Source organism: Heptranchias perlo, chromosome 35 (genome assembly GCF_035084215.1).
Source record: "Heptranchias perlo isolate sHepPer1 chromosome 35, sHepPer1.hap1, whole genome shotgun sequence".
Classification (NCBI taxonomy): domain Eukaryota; kingdom Metazoa; phylum Chordata; class Chondrichthyes; order Hexanchiformes; family Hexanchidae; genus Heptranchias; species Heptranchias perlo.
Window position 1 is genome coordinate 28844498 of NC_090359.1, and position 25399 is coordinate 28869896.

At 42.7% G+C, this 25399-nt stretch overlaps 1 protein-coding gene across 1 annotated transcript in view; it reads left to right on the forward strand.

Annotated features, from left to right (window-relative positions):
* The first annotated feature begins 416 nt into the window (after positions 1-416).
* The window catches only part of LOC137301968 (F-box only protein 24-like), a 63483-nt gene continuing 38500 nt past the window's right edge, over positions 417-25399 (forward strand). The window contains exon 1 of the mRNA XM_067971685.1: positions 417-563. Within this exon, the coding sequence (XP_067827786.1) occupies positions 417-563 (147 nt within the window). The remainder of the gene's footprint in view (positions 564-25399) is intronic.

Consider the following 25399-nt stretch of genomic DNA (forward strand, 5'->3'; position numbering starts at 1 on the left):
GGTTGAGGATGCCGCTGCTCACCGCCTCGTCCAGCGCCTTCTCCAGGCTGCGGGTCAGGTTGGCCACCGTTGTGCCCGAGGGCTGGGGCTCATCTCCCGTCGCCATTTCCCCCTCCAGCGGACTTCCCTCTCCCCCGGCGATACTGTAACTACCCGCCGATACACTGTAACTCTCTGCGGATACACTGTATCGGCGGCGGAAACCTGGGGCGGGGCGGGGCTCCGGCCCTGAGTGACAGCCAGGCCTACCAATCACAGCCGACGCCGGGGGCCACTCACTGGCTAGTGGCCTGGCCATTGTTGGCCACTCAGAGCTCGGCTGTGCGGAGGAGGCGGGACAATCGGCTGATTGACAGGACTTGAGGCCATTTAGGAGACGGATTGGCAAAACACATTGGCCAATCAGATCCCAAGAAATGCAAGGCTCAGGCGCCCAGAAAATGATTGACGGGAAATTGGACCAATCGGGACAGCGGGACCTCGGGGATGGGCGGGCAGACCACTTGACCCACCCACTTGGCCAATCAGAGGAAGAGAGTCACTTTGGCCAGAATCCAATGGAGGTGAGGTAGATCCCAGCCCAGCCAATCACAGCAATCAGGATCATTCATTGGCAAGACAACTGTCCAATTGTGAAAGAGAAAAACTTATTGTCTGTTACCCAATCAGAGAACGTCAAAAAAAAAGCGCAAGGTGTTTGACTTGACAACAAGGTCAACCAATGAATGAATAGAGGCAAGAAACCAATGGTTTTTGACCAATGGAGTCGAGGAATGAACTAAGGGAGATATTTGGATTGGGAAGCGGGGCTTTGGTAGAATTTCAAAGTTTGCAGGTGGAGAAACCGGGGACCGTCTCCTTACAGCAGAGAAGGTCAAGGGGAGATTTAATCGAGGGGTTCAAAATCATGAACAGTTTTGACAGAGTAAATAAGGAGAAACTGTTTCCAGTGGCAGAAGGGTCGGTAACCAGAGGACACGGATTTAAGGTGATCGGCAAAAGAGCCCGAGGTGACATGAGGAAACATTTTTTTACGTGGCGAGTTGTGATGATCGGGGATGCACTTCCTTTCAAAAGGGAATTGGATAAATACTTGAAGGGGAAATATTTTCAGGGCTCTGGGGAAAGAGCAGGGGGGACTGGGATTAATTGGATAGCTCTTTCAAAGAGCCGGCACAGGCACGATGGGCCGAATGGCCTCCTTCTGTGCTGTACCTACTACGATACTATGAATAACGAGAGGCGGGGCTGCGAATGAGGGCTTCAGCCAATGAAGGAAAATGAGAAGGTGAACGCCAGAAGGGTGAAGGGTCAGTGCAATGTTATTGGCTCCACACGTCCCAGTGGTTTGGGTCAATGGAGAGGGGCAACCTCATTGGCAATTGGAACATGGTGTCCAGGTCTAGGCACCTTTCACTGGGAAGGATGTCAAAGGGGTGTGTGCAGAAGACCCTCACTAATGTGATACCATTAATCAGAGCTTTAGTCATGGGACCAGAGTGGAAGCTCCTTCCATTAGAACAGAGAAGGTTGAGCAGAGATAGAGGTGATCAGAATTCTGAGGGGTTTCAATTGGGAAAATCTATTTCCACTGGTTTGTGAGTCGGTAACTACAACAACTTGCATTTATATAGCACCTTTAACGTAGTAAAACATCCCAAGGCGCTTCACAGGAGCGATTATCAGACAAAATTTGACACCGAGCCACATAAGGAGATATTAGGACAGGTGACCAAAAGCTTGGTCAAAGAGGTAGGTTTTAAGGAGCGTCTTAAAGGAGGAGAGAGAGGCGGAGAGGTTTAGGGAGGGAATTCCAGAGCTTAGGGCCCAGGCGGCTGAAGGCACGGCCGCCAATGGTGGGTTGAAGGGAGTGGGAATTTACAAGAGGCCAGAATTAGAGGAACGCAGAGATCTCAGAGGGTTGTAGGGCCGGAGGAGGTTACAGAGATAGGGAGGGGGCGAGGGCCATGGAGGGATTTGAACATGAGGATGAAAATTTTAAAATCGAGGCATTCCTGGACCGGGAGCCAATGTAGGTCAGCGAGCACAGGGGGTGATGGGTGAACGGGACTTGGTGCGAGTTAGGATACGGGCAGCAGAGTTTTGGATGAGCTTAAGTGTATAGAGGGTGGAAGATGGGAGGCCGGCCAGGAGAGCATTGGAATAGTCGAGTCGGGAGGTGACAAAGGCACGGATGAGGGTTTCAGCAGCAGATGAGCTGAGGCAGGGGCAGAGACGGGCGATGTTACGGAGGTGGAAGTAGGCGGCCTTGGTGACGGAGCGGGTATGGGGTCAGAAGCTCAGCTCAGGGTCTAATACAACGCCGAGATTGTGAACAGTCTGGTTCAGCCTGAGACAGTGGCCAATTTAAGGTCATCACCATTAGAAGAAAGGGAGAGGCCAGAATGGTTTTTGCACGGAGGGTTGTTAGGAGATGGAGTGTCCTACCAGAAACTGGGGGAAGCAGAATCCTTAATAGCTTCTAAAAGGAAATGAAAAATAAAAGCTAGTCATTAATTGTTGATGAATCGCCAGTAATGATGTAATTGTGTGACCACCATCTTTAACCAACATGAACATAGTGCGAGCCACACACACCAAAAACGGACCAAAGAGAGAGAGAAAATGCTAAAATGTCAGCACCAACCCAGCCGCGGCTCAGGGGACAGCACTCTCGGCTCGGGACAGCACTCTCGGCACAGGGGGACAGCACTCTCGGCTCGGGACAGCGCTCTCGGCTCAGGGGGACAGCACTCTCGGCTCGGGACAGCACTCTCGGCTCGGGACAGCACTCTCGGCTCAGGGGGACAGCACTCTCGGCTCGGGACAGCACTCTCGGCTCGGGACAGCACTCTCGGCTCGGGACAGCACTCTCGGCTCGGGACAGCACTCTCGGCTCGGGACAGCACTCTCGGCTCGGGACAGCACTCTCGGCTCAGGGGGACAGCACTCTCGGCTCGGGACAGCACTCTCGGCTCGGGACAGCACTCTCGGCTCAGGGGGACAGCACTCTCGGCTCGGGACAGCACTCTCGGCTCGGGACAGCACTCTCGGCTCGGGACAGCACTCTCGGCTCGGGACAGCACTCTCGGCTCAGGGGGACAGCACTCTCGGCTCGGGACAGCACTCTCGGCTCGGGACAGCACTCTCGGCTCAGGGGGACAGCACTCTCGGCTCGGGACAGCACTCTCGGCTCGGGACAGCACTCTCGGCTCGGGACAGCACTCTCGGCTCGGGACAGCACTCTCGGCACAGGGGGACAGCACTCTCGGCTCGGGACAGCACTCTCGGCTCGGGACAGCACTCTCGGCTCGGGACAGCACTCTCGGCTCAGGGGGACAGCACTCTCGGCACAGGGGGACAGCACTCTCGGCTCGGGACAGCACTCTCGGCACAGGGGGACAGCACTCTCGGCTCAGGGGGACAGCACTCTCGGCTCAGGGGGACAGCACTCTCGGCTCGGGACAGCACTCTCGGCTCGGGACAGCACTCTCGGCTCGGGACAGCACTCTCAGCTCAGGGGGACAGCACTCTCGGCACAGGGGGACAGCACTCTCGGCACAGGGGGACAGCACTCTCGGCTCAGGGGGACAGCACTCTCGGCTCAGGGGGACAGCACTCTCGGCTCGGGACAGCACTCTCGGCTCGGGACAGCACTCTCAGCTCAGGGGGACAGCACTCTCGGCTCGGGACAGCACTCTCGGCACAGGGGGACAGCACTCTCGGCACAGGGGGACAGCACTCTCGGCACAGGGGGACAGCACTCTCGGCTCAGGGGGACAGCACTCTCGGCACAGGGGGACAGCACTCTCGGCTCAGGGGGACAGCACTCTCGGCTCGGGACAGCACTCTCGGCTCAGGGGGACAGCACTCTCGGCTCGGGACAGCACTCTCGGCTCGGGACAGCACTCTCGGCTCAGGGGGACAGCACTCTCGGCTCAGGGGGACAGCACTCTCGGCTCAGGGGGACAGCACTCTCGGCTCGGGACAGCACTCTCGGCTCGGGACAGCACTCTCGGCTCAGGGGGACAGCACTCTCAGCTCGGGACAGCACTCTCGGCTCGGGACAGCACTCTCGGCTCAGGGGGACAGCACTCTCGGCTCAGGGGGACAGCACTCTCAGCTCGGGACAGCACTCTCGGCTCGGGACAGCACTCTCGGCTCAGGGGGACAGAACTCTCGGCTCGGGACAGCACTCTCGGCACAGGGGGACAGCACTCTCGGCTCGGGACAGCACTCTCGGCACAGGGGGACAGCACTCTCGGCTCAGGGGGACAGCACTCTCGGCACAGGGGGACAGCACTCTCGGCTCGGGGGACAGCACTCTCGGCACAGGGGGACAGAACTCTCGGCACAGGGGGACAGCACTCTCGGCACAGGGGGACAGCACTCTCGGCTCGGGACAGCACTCTCGGCTCAGGGGGACAGCACTCTCGGCTCAGGGGGACAGCACTCTCGGCTCGGGACAGCACTCTCGGCACAGGGGGACAGAACTCTCGGCACAGGGGGACAGAACTCTCGGCACAGGGGGACAGAACTCTCGGCACAGGGGGACAGCACTCTCGGCTCAGGGGGACAGCACTCTCGGCTCAGGGGGACAGCACTCTCAGCTCAGGGGGACAGCACTCTCAGCTCAGGGGGACAGCACTCTCGGCTCGGGACAGCACTCTCGGCTCAGGGGGGCAGCACTCTCGGCTCAGGGGGACAGCACTCTCAGCACAGGGGGACAGCACTCTCGGCACAGGGGGACAGAACTCTCGGCACAGGGGGACAGAACTCTCGGCACAGGGGGACAGCACTCTCGGCACAGGGGGACAGCACTCTCGGCACAGGGGGACAGCACTCTCGGCACAGGGGGACAGCACTCTCGGCACAGGGGGACAGCACCCTCGGCACAGGGGGACAGCACCCTCGGCACAGGGGGACAGCACCCTCGGCACAGGGGGACAGCACCCTCGGCACAGGGGGACAGCACCCTCGGCACAGGGGGACAGCACTCTCGGCTCAGGGGGACATGTTGTGGGCTCTTTTTTTTTCTCCCTCTTTCTCTTTCTTTATCTTTCCCTTTTTCTCTCTTTCCTCCCTCACTCCCTCCTCTCTTCCTTCTACCCCGTGACATCAGTGTTACACACACTACCCATTATATTACTGTTACACACACACTTCCCACTATTATCAGTGTTACACACACACTTCCCACTATTATCAGTGTTACACACACACTTCCCACTATTATCAGTGTTACACACACGTTTCCCGCTACAATAGTGTTATACACACACTTCCCACTATTATCAGTGATACACACACACTTGCCACTATTATCAGTGTTACACACACTACCCATTATATTACTGTTACACACACACCCCCCACTATTATCAGTGTTACACACACACTTCCCACTATTATCAGTGTTATGCTACCTCTGCCATGCTCTGATCGCATCCAGAGCCCCATCCTGATACCACCCGGCTCTGCCTTGATGCCACCTCCTGTCCTGTCCATATTCCACCCTCTCCTTAGCTGTAATCCCCTCCTCTACCCCCTGCCCCATCCTATCCCACCCTTCCTGCACCCCAATCAGCTACTGCCTGACTCCGTTCCCACCCCCACCCAAATCCCTGCACTGCCCTGATCCCACCTCCCTCACCCATTCTAATCCCATCCTGGGCCCCTTCCTGACCCCACCTCCAGCCCTGCTTTGATTCCACCCCGTATCGTATCCTGACCCCACACATTGGCCCACCTCCCACCCGGCTCTGATCCCCAGCTCCCCCTCTCCTGTACCCAATGCCCCATCCTGATCCCACCGGCCCTGTTGTGATCCCACCATCTACCCTCTCCTGATGCACCCCAACCCCACTGCGCTATCCTATCCCACCCCTTTACAGCACAGAAACAGGCCATTCGGCCCATCTGGTCTATGCTGGTGTTTATGCTCCACACGAGCCTCCTCCCTCCCTACTTCATCTCACCCTATCTCCATATCCTTCTATTCCTTTCTCCCTCATGTGTTTATCCAGCTTCCCCTTAAATCCATCTACACTATTCACCTCAACTACTCCTTGTGGGAGTGAGTTCCACATTCTCACCGCTCTCTGGGTAAAGAAGTTTCTGCTGAATTCCTTATTGGATTTATTAGTGACTATCTTATATTTATGGCCCCTAGTTCTGGTCTCCCCCCACAAGTGGGAACATTTTCCTGATATATCGACCCCCTTCATAATTTTAAAATCTTCTATCTTTTCAGGGGACTGTGATTCCCTCTCCCTCCCCCACCCTAATCTTGATCCCTGCCTGGCTCCATTCCCAGCTGAGCCCACCCACCTGTTCCACTCTGATCCCGTCCACCGCCTACCCCTGCCCCTGCTGGTCTCCTGACCCCTGCTGGTCTCCTGGCCCCTGCTGGTCTCCTGGCCCCTGCTGGCCTAGTCCCCGCTGGCCTGGCGTCTGCTGGTCTGGCCCTTGCTCCAGTTTCTGGCCCCAGACCAGCAGACCGGGGACCACCGGCAGTGATGTCAAAATTCCAACTGTGATATCATAATTATCACTGTTGTTGCCAGGACAACTGTTGAAGGTGACATCAGCGTATGGGGAAATTAATGGGGGGAGCAGCCTGCAAGCACTTTACACCACAAACAGCTGAAATAATGACATGCGCGTGGTTACCCCGGGGAAAAACGCAGATCACAATCAGTCCTTAGCAGTTGCAGCTTCAACAAAAATAACTGCAGAGAGAGAGAGAGAGGATAATGTCCAGCAGAGCAGGCAGAGGCAGACTTCAGAAATATTCCAGATTAAATAGAAATGAGAGGCCACCTAGTGTAAGTATCAGGCACAACATCATCACTTAGAACATAGTCTCTGAATATCTTATAGCTTCACTGCCTCAAATACGGTGGGTAACTCCCCAAAGAGGCAAGGGTTTAGGTCTTTAACGGAGCAGGACTGACCAGCGCTCTGATATTCTTCCGTGGCAGTCTCCAATCAATTCGCTCCATCGCTCCCAAAATTAATCCAGGATCATCGCTGATCAGGGATTTGAGTGCCTGACCCAGGTGGGCGACTCCTATTGCAGTGCTGAGGGAGCGCTGCATTATCAGAGGGGCATCCCTTGGGATGAGACGTTAAACTGATTGTTCAAGTGGATGTTAAAGATCGTAAGATAGATAGAGACGAGGAAGGCGATTCAGCCCATCTCCCGCCCGTCCATTCAGAGAGACCCCGACAGTTCGCCTCTCCTCACAGCATCCAACTGTTCCTTCAATTATTCCAGGCTCTTTTGCCTCTATTCCGAAGATCCCATGGCACGATTTAAAGACAGAACAGAGGAGTTCTCCCTGGTGCCTGGGGGCCAATATTCCCCCCTCAGCCAACATCAACAAAACCAGGTTAACTGGTCCATTATTTCATTGCTGTTTGTGGGACATTCCTGTCCCTGTGTTTGCTGACGCAACGTTCACTGTGCTCCAAAATAATTCATTCTGCACCGTGTGCTTTATTCTGTGTATATTCTATACCATGTGCTTTATTCTATGTATATTCTATACCATGTGCTTTATTCTGGGTATATTCTATACCATGTGCTTTATTCTGGGTATATTCTATACCATGTGCTTTATTCTATGTATATTCTATACCATGTGCTTTATTCTATGTATATTCTATACCATGTGCTTTATTCTGGGTATATTCTATACCATGTGCTTTATTCTATGTATATTCTATACCATGTGCTTTATTCTATGTATATTCTATACCATGTGCTTTATTCTATGTATATTCTACACCATGTGCTTTATTCTGGGTATATTCTATACCATGTGCTTTATTCTATGTATATTCTATACCATGTGCTTTATTCTATGTATATTCTATACCATGTGCTTTATTCTGGGTATATTCTATACCATGTGCTTTATTCTATGTATATTCTATACCATGTGCTTTATTCTATGTATATTCTATACCATGTGCTTTATTCTGGGTATATTCTATACCGTGTGCTTTATTCTGGGTATATTCTATACCATGTGCTTTATTCTGGGTATATTCTGCACCGTGTGCTTTATTCTGGGTATATTCAGCACCATGTGCTTTATTCTGTGTATATTCTATACCATGTGCTTTATTCTGCATATATTCAGCACCATGTGCTTTATTCTGTGTATATTCTATACCGTGTGCTTTATTCTGGGTATATTCTGCACCATGTGCTTTATTCTGGGTATATTCTATACCATGTGCTTTATTCTGGGTATATTCCACACCATGTGCTTTATTCTATGTATATTCTATACCATGTACTTTATTCTGGGTATATTCTGCGCCATGTGTTTTATTCTGGGTATATTCAGCACCATGTGGTCTATTCTGTGTATATTCTATACCATGTGCTTTATTCTGTGTATATTCTGCACCATGTTCTTTATTCTGGGTATATTCTGCACCATGTGCTTTATTCTGCGTATATTCTATACCATGTGCTTTATTCTGTGTATATGCCATACCATGTGCTTTATTCTGTGTATATTCTGCACCGTGTGCTTTATTCTGGGTATATTCTGCACCGTGTGCTTTATTCTGGGTATATTCTGCACCATGTGCTTTATTCTGGGTATATTCTTTACCATGTGCTTTATTCTGGGTATATTCTGCACCATGTGCTTTATTCTGTGTATATTCTACACCATGTGCTTTATTCTGGGTATATTCTTTACCATGTGCTTTATTCTGGGTATATTCTGCACCATGTGCTTTATTCTGGCTATATTCTGCACCATGTGCTTTATTCTGGCTATATTCTGCACCGTGTGCTTTATTCTGGGTATATTCTGCACCGTGTGCTTTATTCTGGCTATATTCTGCACCGTGTTCTTTATTCTGGGTATATTCTGCACCGTGTGCTTTATTCTGGGTATATTCTGCACCGTGTGCTTTATTCTGGGTATATTCTGCACCATGTGCTTTATTCTGGGTATATTCTGCACCGTGTGCTTTATTCTGGCTATATTCTGCACCGTGTGCTTTATTCTGGGTATATTCTGCACCATGTGCTTTATTCTGGGTATATTCTGCACCGTGTGCTTTATTCTGGGTATATTCTGCACCATGTTCTTTATTCTGGCTATATTCTGCACCGTGTTCTTTATTCTGGGCATATTCTGCACCGTGTGCTTTATTCTGGGTGTATTCTGCACCATGTTCTTTATTCTGGGTATATTCTGCACCGTGTGCTTTATTCTGGGTATATTCTGCACCATGTGCTTTATTCTGTGTATATTCTGCACCTTGTGCTTTATTCTGTGTATATTCTGCACCTTGTGCTCTATTCTGGGTATATTCTGCACCGTGTGCTTTATTCTGGGTATATTCTTTACCATGTGCTTTATTCTGTGTATATTCTGCACCTTGTGCTTTATTCTGGGTATATTCTGCACCTTGTGCTTTATTCTGTGTATATTCTGCACCTTGTGCTTTATTCTGGGTATATTCTGCACCTTGTGCTTTATTCTGGGTATATTCTGCACTGTGTGCTTTATTCTGGGTATATTCTGCACCATGTGCTTTATTCTGGGTATATTCTGCACCATGTTCTTTATTCTGGGTATATTCTGCACCGTGTGCTTTATTCTGTGTATATGCTGCACCTTGTGCTTTATTCTGTGTATATTCTGCACCGTGTGCTTTATTCTGTGTATATTCTGCACCTTGTGCTTTATTCTGGGTATATTCTGCACCGTGTGTTTTATTCTGTGTATATTCTGCACCTTGTGCTTTATTCTGTGTATATGCTGCACCTTGTGCTTTATTCTGTGTATATTCTGCACTGTGTGCTTTATTCTGTGTATATTCTGCACCTTGTGCTTTATTCTGGGTATATTCTGCACCGTGTGTTTTATTCTGTGTATATTCTGCACCTTGTGCTTTATTCTGGGTATATTCTGCACCTTGTGCTTTATTCTGGGTATATTCTGCACCATGTGCTTTATTCTGTGTATATTCTGCACATTGTGCTTTATTCTGGGTATATTTTCCACCATGTGCTTTATTCTGGGTATATTCTGCACCATGTGCTTTATTCTGGGTATATAGAATCATAGAACAATAGAATCTCACAGCATTGGATCGAGGTATTCAAAATCATGAAGGGTCTGGACAGAGTAGATAGAGAGAAACTGTTCCCATTGGCGGAAGGGTCAAGAGCCAGAGGACATAGATTTAAGGTGATTGGCAAAAGAACCAAAGGTGACATGAGGAAAAGCTTTTTTACACAGCGAGTGGTTAGGATCTGGAACGATCTGCCCGAGGGGGTGGTGGAGGCAGATTCAATCATGGCCTTCAAAAGGGAACTGGATAAATACTTGAAAGGAAAAAGATTTCAGGGCTACGGGGAAAGGGCGGGGGAGTGGGACTAGCTGGATTACTCTTGCATAGAGCGGGCACGGACTCGATGGGCCGAATGGCCTCCTTCCGTGCTGCAATCTTTCTATGATTCTGTGATTCTATTCGACCCGTTGTGCCTGTGCCAGATCTGTAAAAACTCTGTCCAATTTATTCCCACTGCCCAGCTTTTTCCCCACAACTCTGCAAATTAATCCTCTTCAATTACTTGTCCAATTGCCTTTTGAAAGTTCCTTTTGAATCTGCTTCCACCACTCATTCAGGGAGTGCGTTCCAGATTTTAACAAACCTCTGTGTGAAAAATTTCTCCCCATCTCCCCTCTAGTTCTTTTATTTTAAATCTGTGTCCTCTGGTTACCGACCCTCCTGCCACTGGAAACAGTTTCTCCTTATTTACTCTATCAAAACCCTTCATTATTTGAACCCCTCGATTAAATCTCCCCTTAACCTTCTCTGCTCGAAGGAGAACAATCCCAGCTTCTCCAGTCTCTCCACATAACTGAGGTCCCTCATCCCTGGGACCATTCTGGTAAATCTCCTCCACACCCTCTCCAAGGCCTTGACATCCTTCCTAAAGTGCGGTGCCCAGAATTGGACCCAATACTCCAGCTGAGGCCTAACCAGTGATTTGTAAAGGTTTAGTATAACTTCCTTGTTTTTGTATTCAATGCCCCTATTTACAAAGCGAAAACCACCATAAAAGGATAGAATGTACATGGGCTGTGGGGGGAGATTAAATGGGTGGGGAGAGTCTATGATAGGGGAGAGTGTACAGGGGCTGTGGGAGGAGATTAAATGGGTGGGGAGAGTCTATGATAGGGGAGAGTATACATGGTCTGTGGGGGGAGATTAAATGGGTGGGGAGAGTCCATGATCGGGGAGAGTGTACATGGGCTGTGGGGGGAGATTAAATGGGTGGGTAGAGTCCATGATCGGGGAGAGTGTACAGGGGGTGTGGGGGAAGATGAAATGGGTGGGGAGAGTCTATGATAGGGGAGAGTGTACAGGGGGTGTGGGGGGAGATTAAATGGGTGGGGAGAGTCTATGATAGGGGAGAGTGTACAGGGGGTGTGGGAGGAGATTAAATGGGTGGGTAGAGCCCACGAGACAGAAGAGTGTACATGGGGTGTACAAAAAAGTCTCCACTGCCCTCCGTTCTGGGAAGGGGAGTCAAATACAAAAGTCTAAAAATAGCTTCTCTGTGCCTTTGGAATTAGGTGAAGAGGAGGCGAATGTCTTTCTCCCATCTCGATGGACAACGTGATCTTGTTGGAGGAACTACCACCAAAAAGGACAGAACAGGTCCGTTCTCCATCCTGTCCATCCCTCCCGAGTTAGTGAGTATCCAGTGTAGTACATGGAGGAGGATGCACCAGCTTCATCCAAAGGATGGGCAAAAAATTCCACAAGCATCCTGGCCTTGTAAGACACAGTTATAATACAGCTTCATTAGAACAAATTCCGATTAATGCCGATTACTGTCTGCTTTATGCCGGGGAATTCTCGACTGTGTTCTATTCTGGGTATATTCTGTATTGTGTTCTATTCTGGGTATATTCTGCACTGTGTTCTATTCTGGATATATTCTGTACTGTGTTCTATTCTGGGTATATCCTGTACTGTGTTCTATTCTGGGTATATCCTGTACTGTGTTCTATTCTGGGTATATCCTGTACTGTGTTCTATTCTGGATATATTCTGTACTGTGTTCTATTCTGGGTATATCCTGTACTGTGTTCTATTCTGGGTATATTCTGTACTGTGTTCTATTCTGGGTATATCCTGTACTGTGTTCTATTCTGGATATATTCTGTACTGTGTTCTATTCTGGGTATATCCTGTACTGTGTTCTATTCTGGATATATTCTGTACTGTGTTCTATTCTGGGTATATTCTGTACTGTGTTCTATTCTGGGTATATTCTGTACTGTGTTCTATTCTGGATATATTCTGCACTGTGTTCTATTCTGGGTATATTCTGTATTGTGTTCTATTCTGGATATATTCTGCACTGTGTTCTATTCTGGGTATATTCTGTATTGTGTTCTATTCTGGATATATTCTGCACTGTGTTCCATTCTGGGTATATTCTGTACTGTGTTCTATTCTGGATATATTCTGTACTGTGTTCTATTCTGGGTATATCCTGTACTGTGTTCTATTCTGGATATATTCTGTACTGTGTTCTATTCTGGGTATATTCTGTACTGTGTTCTATTCTGGGTATATTCTGTACTGTGTTCTATTCTGGATATATTCTGCACTGTGTTCTATTCTGGGTATATTCTGTATTGTGTTCTATTCTGGATATATTCTGCACTGTGTTCTATTCTGGGTATATTCTGTATTGTGTTCTATTCTGGATATATTCTGCACTGTGTTCCATTCTGGGTATATTCTGTACTGTGTTCTATTCTGGATATATTCTGCACTGTGTTCTATTCTGGGTATATTCTGTACTGTGTTCTATTCTGGATATATTCTGCACTGTGTTCCATTCTGGGTATATTCTGTATTGTGTTCTATTCTGGATATATTCTGTACTGTGTTCTATTCTGGGTATATTCTGTATTGTGTTCTATTCTGGATATATTCTGTATTGTGTTCTATTCTGGGTATATTCTGTATTGTGTTCTATTCTGGGTATATTCTGTACTGTGTTCTATTCTGGATATATTCTGTATTGTGTTCTATTCTGGATATATTCTGTACTGTGTTCTATTCTGGGTATATTCTGTACTGTGTTCTATTCTGGGTATATTCTGTATTGTGTTCTATTCTGGATATATTCTGTACTGTGTTCTATTCTGGGTATATTCTGTATTGTGTTCTATTCTGGGTATATTCTGTACTGTGTTCTATTCTGGGTATATTCTGTATTGTGTTCTATTCTGGGTATATTCTGTATTGTGTTCTATTCTGGATATATTCTGCACTGTGTTCTATTCTGGGTATATTCTGTATTGTGTTCTATTCTGGATATATTCTGTATTGTGTTCTATTCTGGGTATATTCTGTACTGTGTTATATTCTGGGTATATTCTGTACTGTGTTCCATTCTGGTTATATTCTGTATTGTGTTCCATTCTGGGTATATTCTGTACTGTGTTCCATTCTGTACTGTGTTCTATTCTGTGTATACTCTGTACTGTGTTCTATTCTGGGTATATTCTGTACTGTGTTCTATTCTGGGTATATTCTGCACTGTGTTCTATTCTGGATATATTCTGTATTGTGTTCTATTCTGGGTATATTCTGTACTGTGATCTATTCTGGGTATATTCTGCACTGAGTTCTATTCTGGGTATATTCTATGCTACGTTCTATTCTGGGGATATTCTGTACTGTGTTCTATTCTGGGTATATTCTGCACTGAGTTCTATTCTGGGTATATTCTATGCTACGTTCCATTCTGGGGATATTCTGTACTGTGTTCTATTCTGGGTATATTCTGCTCTGTGTTCCATTCTGTATATTCTGTACTGTGTTCTATTCTGGGTATATTCTGTATTGTGTTCTATTCTGGGTATATTCTGTATTGTGTTCTATTCTGGATATATTCTGCACTGTGTTCTATTCTGGATATATTCTGTATTGTGTTCTATTCTGGGTATATTCTGTATTGTGTTCTATTCTGGGTATATTCTGTACTGTGTTCTATTCTGGGTATATTCTGTATTGTGTTCTATTCTGGATATATTCTGTACTGTGTTCTATTCTGGGTATATTCTGTATTGTGTTCTATTCTGGGTATATTCTGTACTGTGTTACATTCTGGGTATATTCTGTACTGTGTTCTATTCTGGGTATATTCTGTATTGTGTTCTATTCTGGGTATATTCTGTATTGTGTTCTATTCTGGGTATATTCTGTACTGTGTTCTATTCTGGGTATATTCTGCACTGTGTTCCATTCTGGGTATATTCTGTATTGTGTTCTATTCTGGATATATTCTGCACTGTGTTCTATTCTGGGTATATTCTGTATTGTGTTCTATTCTGGGTATACTCTGTATTGTGTTCTATTCTGGATATATTCTGCACTGTGTTCTATTCTGGGTATATTCTGCACTGTGTTCTATTCTGGGTATATTCTGTATTGTGTTCTATTCTGGATATATTCTGCACTGTGTTCTATTCTGGGTATATTCTGTATTGTGTTCTATTCTGGATATATTCTGCACTGTGTTCTATTCTGGGTATATTCTGTATTGTGTTCTATTCTGGATATATTCTGCACTGTGTTCTATTATGGGTATATTCTGTATTGTGTTCTATTCTGGATATATTCTGTACTGTGTTCTATTCTGGGTATATTCTGTATTGTGTTCTATTCTGGGTATATTCTGTACTGTGTTCTATTCTGGGTATATTCTGTATTTTGTTCTATTCTGGATATATTCTGTACTGTGTTCGATTCTGGGTATATTCTGTATTGTGTTCTATTCTGGGTATATTCTGTACTGTGTTACATTCTGGGTATATTCTGTACTGTGTTCTATTCTGGGTATATTCTGTATTGTGTTCTATTCTGGGTATATTCTGTATTGTGTTCTATTCTGGGTATATTCTGTACTGTGTTCTATTCTGGGTATATTCTGTATTGTGTTCTATTCTGGGTATATTCTGTATTGTGTTCTATTCTGGGTATATTCTGTACTGTGTTACATTCTGGGTATATTCTGTATTGTGTTCTATTCTGGGTATATTCTGTATTGTGTTCTATTCTGGGTATATTCTGTACTGTGTTCTATTCTGGGTATATTCTGTACTGTGTTACATTCTGGGTATATTCTGTACTGTGTTCTATTCTGGGTATATTCTGTATTGTGTTTTATTCTGGGTATATTCTGTACTGTGTTCTATTCTGGGTATATTCTGTACTGTGTTCTATTCTGGGTATATTCTGTATTGTATTCTATTCTGGGTATATTCTGTATTGTGTTCTATTCTGGGTATATTCCGTATTGTGTTCTATTCTGGGTATATTCTGTACTGTGTTACATTCTGGGTATATTCTGTATTGTGTTCTATTCTGGGTATATTCTGTATTGTGTTCTATTCTGGGTATATTCTGTACTGTGTTCTATTCTGGGTATATTCTGTACTGTGTTACATTCTGGGTATATTCTGTACTGTGTTATATTCTGGGTATATTCTGTACTGTGTTCCATTCTGGGTATATTCTGTATTGTGTTCCATTCTGGGTATATTCTGTACTGTGTTCTATTCTGTACTGTGTTCTATTCTGTGTATACTCTGTACTGTGTTCTATTCTGGGTATATTCTGCACTGTGTTCTATTGTGGGTATATTCTGTATTGTGTTCCATTCTGGGCATATTATATATTGTGTTCTATTCTGGATATATTCTGCACTGTGTTCTATTCTGGGTATATTCTGTATTGTGTTCTATTCTGGATATATTCTGCACTGTGTTCGAATCTGGGTATATTCTGTACTGTGTTCTATTCTGGGTATATTCTGTATTGTGTTCTATTCTGGATATATTCTGTACTGTGTTCTATTCTGGGTATATTCTGTACTGTGTTCTATTCTGGGTATATTCTGCACTGTGTTCTATTCTGGATATATTCTGTATTGTGTTCTATTCTGGGTATATTCTGTATTGTGTTCTGTTCTGGATATATTCTGCACTGTGTTCGATTCTGGGTATATTCTGTACTGTGTTCTATTCTGGGTATATTCTGTATTGTGTTCTATTCTGGATATATTCTGCACTGTGTTCCATTCTGGGTATATTCTGTATTGTGTTCTATTCTGGATATATTCTGTACTGTGTTCTATTCTGGGTATATTCTGTATTGTGTTCTATTCTGGATATATTCTGTATTGTGTTCTATTCTGGGTATATTCTGTATTGTGTTCTATTCTGGGTATATTCTGTACTGTGTTCTATTCTGGATATATTCTGTATTGTGTTCTATTCTGGATATATTCTGTACTGTGTTCTATTCTGGGTATATTCTGTACTGTGTTCTATTCTGGGTATATTCTGTATTGTGTTCTATTCTGGATATATTCTGTACTGTGTTCTATTCTGGGTATATTCTGTATTGTGTTCTATTCTGGATATATTCTGTACTGTGTTCTATTCTGGGTATATTCTGTATTGTGTTCTATTCTGGATATATTCTGTATTGTGTTCTATTCTGGGTATATTCTGTACTGTGTTCTATTCTGGATATATTCTGTATTGTGTTCTATTCTGGATATATTCTGTACTGTGTTCTATTCTGGGTATATTCTGTATTGTGTTCTATTCTGGATATATTCTGTATTGTGTTCTATTCTGGGTATATTCTGTACTGTGTTCTATTCTGGATATATTCTGTATTGTGTTCTATTCTGGATATATTCTGTACTGTGTTCTATTCTGGGTATATTCTGTGCTGTGTTCTATTCTGGGTATATTCTGTACTGTGTTCTATTCTGGGTATATTCTGTATTGTGTTCTATTCTGGGTATATTCTGTATTGTGTTCTATTCTGGATATATTCTGCACTGTGTTCTATTCTGGGTATATTCTGTATTGTGTTCTATTCTGGATATATTCTGTATTGTGTTCTATTCTGGGTATATTCTGTACTGTGTTATATTCTGGGTATATTCTGTACTGTGTTCCATTCTGGTTATATTCTGTATTGTGTTCCATTCTGGGTATATTCTGTACTGTGTTCCATTCTGTACTGTGTTCTATTCTGTGTATACTCTGTACTGTGTTCTATTCTGGGTATATTCTGTACTGTGTTCTATTCTGGGTATATTCTGCACTGTGTTCTATTCTGGGTATATTCTGTATTGTGTTCCATTCTGGGCATATTATATATTGTGTTCTATTCTGGATATATTCTGCACTGTGTTCTATTCTGGGTATATTCTGTATTGTGTTCTATTCTGGATATATTCTGCACTGTGTTCGAATCTGGGTATATTCTGTACTGTGTTCTATTCTGGGTATATTCTGTATTGTGTTCTATTCTGGATATATTCTGTACTGTGTTCTATTCTGGGTATATTCTGTACTGTGTTCTATTCTGGGTATATTCTGCACTGTGTTCTATTCTGGATATATTCTGTATTGTGTTCTATTCTGGGTATATTCTGTATTGTGTTCTGTTCTGGATATATTCTGCACTGTGTTCGATTCTGGGTATATTCTGTACTGTGTTCTATTCTGGGTATATTCTGTATTGTGTTCTATTCTGGATATATTCTGCACTGTGTTCCATTCTGGGTATATTCTGTATTGTGTTCTATTCTGGATATATTCTGTACTGTGTTCTATTCTGGGTATATTCTGTATTGTGTTCTATTCTGGATATATTCTGTATTGTGTTCTATTCTGGGTATATTCTGTATTGTGTTCTATTCTGGGTATATTCTGTACTGTGTTCTATTCTGGATATATTCTGTATTGTGTTCTATTCTGGATATATTCTGTACTGTGTTCTATTCTGGGTATATTCTGTATTGTGTTCTATTCTGGATATATTCTGTATTGTGTTCTATTCTGTGTATACTCTGTACTGTGTTCTATTCTGGGTATATTCTGCACTGTGTTCTATTCTGGGTATATTCTGTATTGTGTTCCATTCTGGGCATATTATATATTGTGTTCTATTCTGGATATATTCTGTATTATGTTCTATTCTGGGCATATTCTGTATCGTGTTCTATTCTGGGTATATTCTGTACTGTGTTACATTCTGGGTATATTCTGTATTGTGTTCTATTCTGGGTATATTCTGTATTGTGTTCTATTCTGGGTATATTCTGTACTGTGTTCTATTCTGGGTATATTCTGTTCTGTGTTACATTCTGGGTATATTCTGCACTGTGTTATATTCTGGGTATATTCTGTACTGTGTTCCATTCTGGGTATATTCTGTATTGTGTTCCATTCTGGGTATATTCTGTACTGTGTTCTATTCTGTACTGTGTTCTATTCTGTGTATACTCTGTACTGTGTTCTATTCTGTGTATATTCTGTACTGTATTCTATTCTATGTGTATTCTGTACTGTGTTCTATTCTGGGTATATTCTGTATTGTGTTCTATTCTGGGTATATTCTGTATTGTGTTCTATTCTGGGTATATTCTGCATTGTGTTCCATTCTGGGTATATTCTGTACTGTGTTCTATTCTGTACTGTGTTCTATTCTGTGTATACTCTGTACTGTGTTCCATTCTGGGTACATTCTGTATTGTGTTCTATTCTGGATATATTCTGCACTGTGTTCTATTCTGGGTATATTCTGTATTGTGTTCTATTCTGGATATATTCTGTACTGTGTTCTATTCTGGGTATATTCTGTATTGTGTTCTATTCTGGGTATATTCTGTATTGTGTTCTATTCTGGATATATTCTGCACTGTGTTCTATTCTGGGTATATTCTGTATTGTGTTCTATTCTGGATATATTCTGTACTGTGTTCTATTCTGGGTATATTCTGTATTGTGTTCTATTCTGGATATATTCTGTATTGTGTTCTATTCTGGCTATATTCTGTATTGTATTCTATTCTGGGTATATTCTGTACTGTGTTCTATTCTGGGTATATTCTGTACTGTGTTCTATTCTGGGTATATTCTGTATTGTGTTCTATTCTGGGTATATTCTGTACTGTGTTCTATTCTGGATATATTCTGTATTGTGTTCTATTCTGGATATATTCTGTCCTGTGTTCTATTCTGGGTATATTCTGTACTGTGTTACATTCTGGGTATATTCTGTACTGTGTTCTATTCTGGGTATATTCTGTCTTGTGTTCTATTCTGGGTATATTCTGTATTGTTTTCTATTCTGGGTATATTCTGTACTGTGTTCTATTCTGGGTATATTCTGTATTGTGTTCTATTCTGGGCATATTCTGTATTGTGTTCTATTCTGGGTATATTCTGTATCGTGTTCTATTCTGGGTATATTCTGTACTGTGTTACATTCTGGGTATATTCTGTATTGTGTTCTATTCTGGGTATATTCTGTATTGTGTTCTATTCTGGGTATATTCTGTACTGTGTTCTATTCTGGGTATATTCTGTACTGTGTTACATTCTGGGTATATTCTGTACTGTGTTATATTCTGGGTATATTCTGTACTGTGTTCCATTCTGGGTATATTCTGTATTGTGTTCCATTCTGGGTATATTCTGTACTGTGTTCTATTCTGTACTGTGTTCTATTCTGTGTATACTCTGTACTGTGTTCTATTCTGTGTATATTCTGTATTCTATTCTATGTGTATTCTGTACTGTGTTCTATTCTGGGTCTCTTCTGTATTGTGTTCTATTCTGGGTATATTCTGTATTGTGTTCTATTCTGGGTATATTCTGTATTGTGTTCCATTCTGGGTATATTCTGTACTGTGTTCTATTCTGTACTGTGTTCTATTCTGGGTATATTCTGTACTGTATTCTATTCTGGGTATATTCTGTGCTGTGTTCTATTCTGGGTATAATCTGCGCTACGTTCTATTCTGTGTATATTCTGTACTGTGTTCTATTCTGGGTATATTCCATGCTACGTTCTATTCTGGGGATATTCTGCACTGTGTTCTATTCTGGGTATATTCTGCACTGTGTTCCATTCTGTATATTCTGTACTGTGTTCTATTCTGTGTATATTCTGTATTGTGTTCTATTCTGGGTATATTCTGTATTGTGTTCTATTCTGGATATATTCTGCACTGTGTTCTATTCTGGGTATATTCTGTATTGTGTTCTATTCTGGGTATATTCTGTATTGTGTTCTATTCTGGATATATTCTGTATTGTGTTCTATTCTGGGTATATTCTGTATTGTGTTCTATTCTGGGTATATTCTGTACCTTGTTCTCTTCTGGGTATATTCTGTATTGTGTTCTATTCTGGATATATTCTGTACCGTGTTCTATTCTGGGTATATTCTGTATTGTGTTCTATTCCGGGCATATTCTGTACTGTGTTACATTCTGGGTATATTCTGTACTGTGTTCCATTCTGGGTATATTCTGTATTGTGTTCTATTCTGGGTATATTCTGTACTGTGTTCTATTCTGGGTATATTCTGTATTGTGTTCTATTCTGGGTATATTCTGTATTGTGTTCTATTCTGGGTATATTCTGTATTGTGTTCTATTCTGGGAATATTCTGTACTGTGTTACATTCTGGGTATATTCTGCACTGTGTTCTATTCTGGGTATATTCTGTACTGTGTTCCATTCTGGGTATATTCTGTACTGTGTTCTATTCTGGGTATATTCTGTATTGTGTTCTATTCTGGGTATATTCTGTACTGTGTTACATTCTGGGTATATTCTGTACTGTGTTATATTCTGGATATATTCTGTAATGTGTTCCATTCTGGGTATATTCTGTATTGTGTTCCATTCTGGGTATATTCTGTACTGTGTTCCATTCTGTACTGTGTTCTATTCTGTGTATACTCTGTACTGTGTTCTATTCTGTGTATATTCTGTCCTGTATTCTATTCTATGTGTATTCTGTACTGTGTTCTATTCTGGGTATATTCTGTACTGTGTGCTATTCCGTGTGTATTCTGTACTGTGTTCCATTCTGAGTATATTATGTACTGTGTTCCATTCTGGGTATATTCTGTACCGTGTTATATTCTGGGTATATTCTGTACTGAGTTCTATTCTGGGTATATTCTATGCTACGTTCTATTCTGGGGATATTCTGTACTGTGTTCTATTCTGGGTATATTCTGTCCTGTATTCTATTCTATGTGTATTCTGTACTGTGTTCCATTCTGGGTACATTATGTACTGTGTTCCATTCTGGGTATATTCTGTACCGTGTTATATTCTGGGTATATTCTATACTGAGTTCTATTCTGGGTATATTCTATGCTACGTTCCATTCTGGGGATATTCTGTACTGTGTTCTATTCTGGGTATATTCTGCACTGTGTTCTATTCTGGGTATATTCCATGCTACTTTCCATTCTGGGGATATTCTGTACTGTGTCCTATTCTGGGTATATTCTGTACTGTATTCTATTCTGGGTATATTCTGTGCTGTGTTCTATTCTGGGTATAATCTGCGCTACGTTCTATTCTTAGCATATTCTGTACTGTGTTCTATTCTGTGTATATTCTGTACTGTGTTCCATTCTGGGTATATTCTGTACTGTGTTCCATTCTGGGTACATTCTGTACTGTGTTATATTCTGGGTATATTCTGCACTGTGTTCCATTCTGGGTATATCCTGTACTGTGTTCTATTCTGAGTAAATTCTGCACTGTGTTCTATTCTGGGTATATTCTGAACCGTGTTCTATTCTGGATATTTCCTGCACTGTGTTCTATTCTGTGTATATTCTGCACTGTATTCTATTCTGGGTGTAATCTGCACTGTGTTCTATTCTGGGTATATTCTGTACTGTGTTCTATTCTGGGGATATTCTGTACTGTGTTCTATTCTATGGATATTCTGCATTGTGTTCTATTCTGGGTATATTCTGTATTGTGTTCTATTCTGGGTATATTCTGCACTGTGTTCTATTCTGGGTATATTCTGTACTGTGTTCTATTCTGGGTATATTCTGCGCTACGTTCTATTCTGGTTATATTCTGTACTGTCTTCTATTCTGTGTATATTATGTACCGTGTTCCATTCTGGATGTGTACTGCACTGTGTTCAATTCTAGGTATATTCTGTACCGTATTCGATTGTATGTATGTACTGCACTGTGTTCAATTCTGGGTATATTCTTTACCGTGTTCGATTGTATATATGTTCTGGACTGTGTTCAATTCTGGGTATATTCTGTGCTGTGTTCTATCCTGGGTATATTCTGCACTGTGCTCTATTCTGGGTATATTCTGTACTGTGTTCGAGTCTGGGTATATTCTGTACTGTGTTCTATTCTGGGTATATTCTTTACTGTGTTCCATTCTGGGTATATTCTGCACTGTGTTCCATTCTGTACTGTGTTCTATTCTGTGTATATTCTGTCGTGTTCCATTCTGGGTATATTCTCTACTGTGTTCCATTCTGGGTTTTTTCTTTACTGTGTTCCATTCTGGGTATATTCTGCACTGTGTTCCATTCTGTATTCTGTTCTATTCTGTGTATATTCTGTACTGTGTTCTATTCTGTGTATATTCTGTACTGTGTTCTATTCTGTGTATATTCTGCACTGTGTTCTCTTCTGTACCGTGTTCCATTCTGGATATATACTGCACTGTGTTCTATTCTGGGTATATTCTGCACCGTGTTCCATTCTGTGTATATTCTGTACTGTGTTCTATTCTGGGTATATTCTGCACTGTGTTCTATTCTGGGTATATTCTCCGCTACGTTCTATTCTGGGTATATTCTGTCGTGTTCTTTTCTGGGTATATTCTGCACTGTGTTCCATTCTGGGTATATTCTTTACTGTGTTCCATTCTGGGTATATTCTGCACTGTGTTCCTTTCTGTACTGTGTTCTATTCTGTGTGTATTCTGTACTGTGTTCTATTCTGTGTATATTCTGTACTGTGTTCTCTTCTGTACCGTGTTCCATTCTGGATGTATACTGCACTGTGTTCTATTCTGGGTATATTCTGCACCGTGTTCTATTCTGTGTATGTTCTGCACTGTGTTCCATTCTGGGTATATTCTGCACCGTGTTCTATTCTGTGTATGTTCTGCACTGTGTTCCTTTCTGGGTATATTCTGCACTGTGTTCCATTCTGGGTATATTCTGTACTGTGTTCTATTCTGGCTGTATTCTGGCCTGTGTGCCATTCCGTGTGTATTCTGTACTGTGTTCCATTCTGGGGATATTCTGCACTGTGTTCTATTCTGGGTATATTCTGCGCTACGTTCTATTCTAGGGATATTCTGTACTGTGTTCTATTCTGGGTATATTCTCCGCTACGTTCTATTCTGGGTATATTCTGTCGTGTTCCTTTCTGGGTATATTCTGCACTGTGTTCCATTCTGGGTATATTCTTTACTGTGTTCCATTCTGGGTATATTCTGCACTGTGTTCCATTCTGTACTGTGTTCCATTCTGTGTGTATTCTGTACTGTGTTCTATTCTGTGTATATTCTGTACTGTGTTCTCTTCTGTACCGTGTTCCATTCTGGATATATACTGCACTGTGTTCTATTCTGGGTATATTCTGCACCGTGTTCTATTCTGTGTATGTTCTGCACTGTGTTCCTTTCTGGGTATATTCTGCACTGTGTTCCATTCTGGGTATATTCTGTACTGTGTTCTATTCTGGCTATATTCTGTACTGTGTGCTATTCCGTGTGTATTCTGTACTGTGTTCCATTCTGGGTATATTCTGTACTGTGTTATATTCTGGGTATATTCTGTACTGTGATCTATTCTGGGTATATTCTGTACTGAGTTCTATTCTGGGTATATTCTATGCTACGTTCTATTCTGGGGATATTCTGTCCTGTGTTCTATTCTGGGTATATTCTGCACTGTGTTCTATTCTGGGTATATTCCATGCTACGTTCTATTCTGGGTATATTCTATGCTACGTTCTATTCTGGGGATATTCTGCACTGTGTTCTATTCTGGGTATATTCCATGCTACGTTCCATTCTGGGGATATTCTGTACTGTGTCCTATTCTGGGTATATTCTGTACTGTATTCTATTCTGGGTATATTCTGTGCTGTGTTCTATTCTGCGTATAATCTGCGCTACGTTCTATTCTGTGTATATTCTGTACTGTGTTCTATTCTGGGTATATTCCATGCTACGTTCTATTCTGGGGATATTCTGCACTGTGTTCTATTCTGGGTATATTCTGCACTGTGTTCCATTCTGTATATTCTGTACTGTGTTCTATTCTGGGTATATTCTGTATTGTGTTCTATTCTGGGTATATTCTGTACTGTGTTACATTCTGGGTATATTCTGCACTGTGTTCCATTCTGGGTATATCCTGTACTGTATTCTATTCTGGGTGTATTCTGCACTGTGTTCTATTCTGGGTATATTCTGTACTGTGTTCTATTCTGGGGATATTCTGTACTGTGTTTTATTCTGTGTATACTCTGTACTGTGTTCTATTCTGGGTATATTCTGTACTGTGTTCTATTCTGGGTATACTCTGCGCTACGTTCTATTCTGGGTATATTCTGTACTGTCTTCTATTCTGTGTATATTCTGTACCGTGTTCCATTCTGGATGTGTACTGCACTGTGTTCAATTCTGGGTATATTCTGTACCGTGTTCGATTGTATGTATGTACTGCACTGTGTTCAATTCTGGGTATATTCTGTACCGTGTTCGATTGTATGTATGTTCAGTACTGTGTTCAATTCTGGGTATATTCTGTGCTGTGTTCTATCCTGGGTATATTCTGCACTGTGCTCTATTCTGGGTATATTCTGTACTGTGTTCTATTCTGGGTATATTCTGTACTGTGTTCTATTCTGGGTATATTCTCCGCTACGTTCTATTCTGGGTATATTCTGTCGTGTTCCTTTCTGGGTATATTCTGCACTTTGTTCCATTCTGTACTGTGTTCTATTCTGAGTAAATTCTGCACTGTGTTCTATTCTGGGTATATTCTGAACCGTGTTCTATTCTGGATATATACTGCACTGTGTTCTATTCTGTGTATATTCTGCACTGTATTCTATTCTGGGTGTATTCTGCACTGTGTTCTATTCTGGGTATATTCTGTACTGTGTTCAATTCTGGGTATATTCTGTACCGTGTTCGATTGTATGTATGTACTGCACTGTGTTCTATTCTGGGTATATTCTCCGCTACGTTCTATTCTGGGTATATTCTGTCGTGTTCCTTTCTGGGTATATTCTGCACTGTGTTCCATTCTGGGTATATTCTTTACTGTGTTCCATTCTGGGTATATTCTGCACTGTGTTCCATTCTGTACTGTGTTCCATTCTGTGTGTATTCTGTACTGTGTTCTATTCTGTGTATATTCTGTACTGTGTTCTCTTCTGTACCGTGTTCCATTCTTGATATATACTGCACTGTGTTCTATT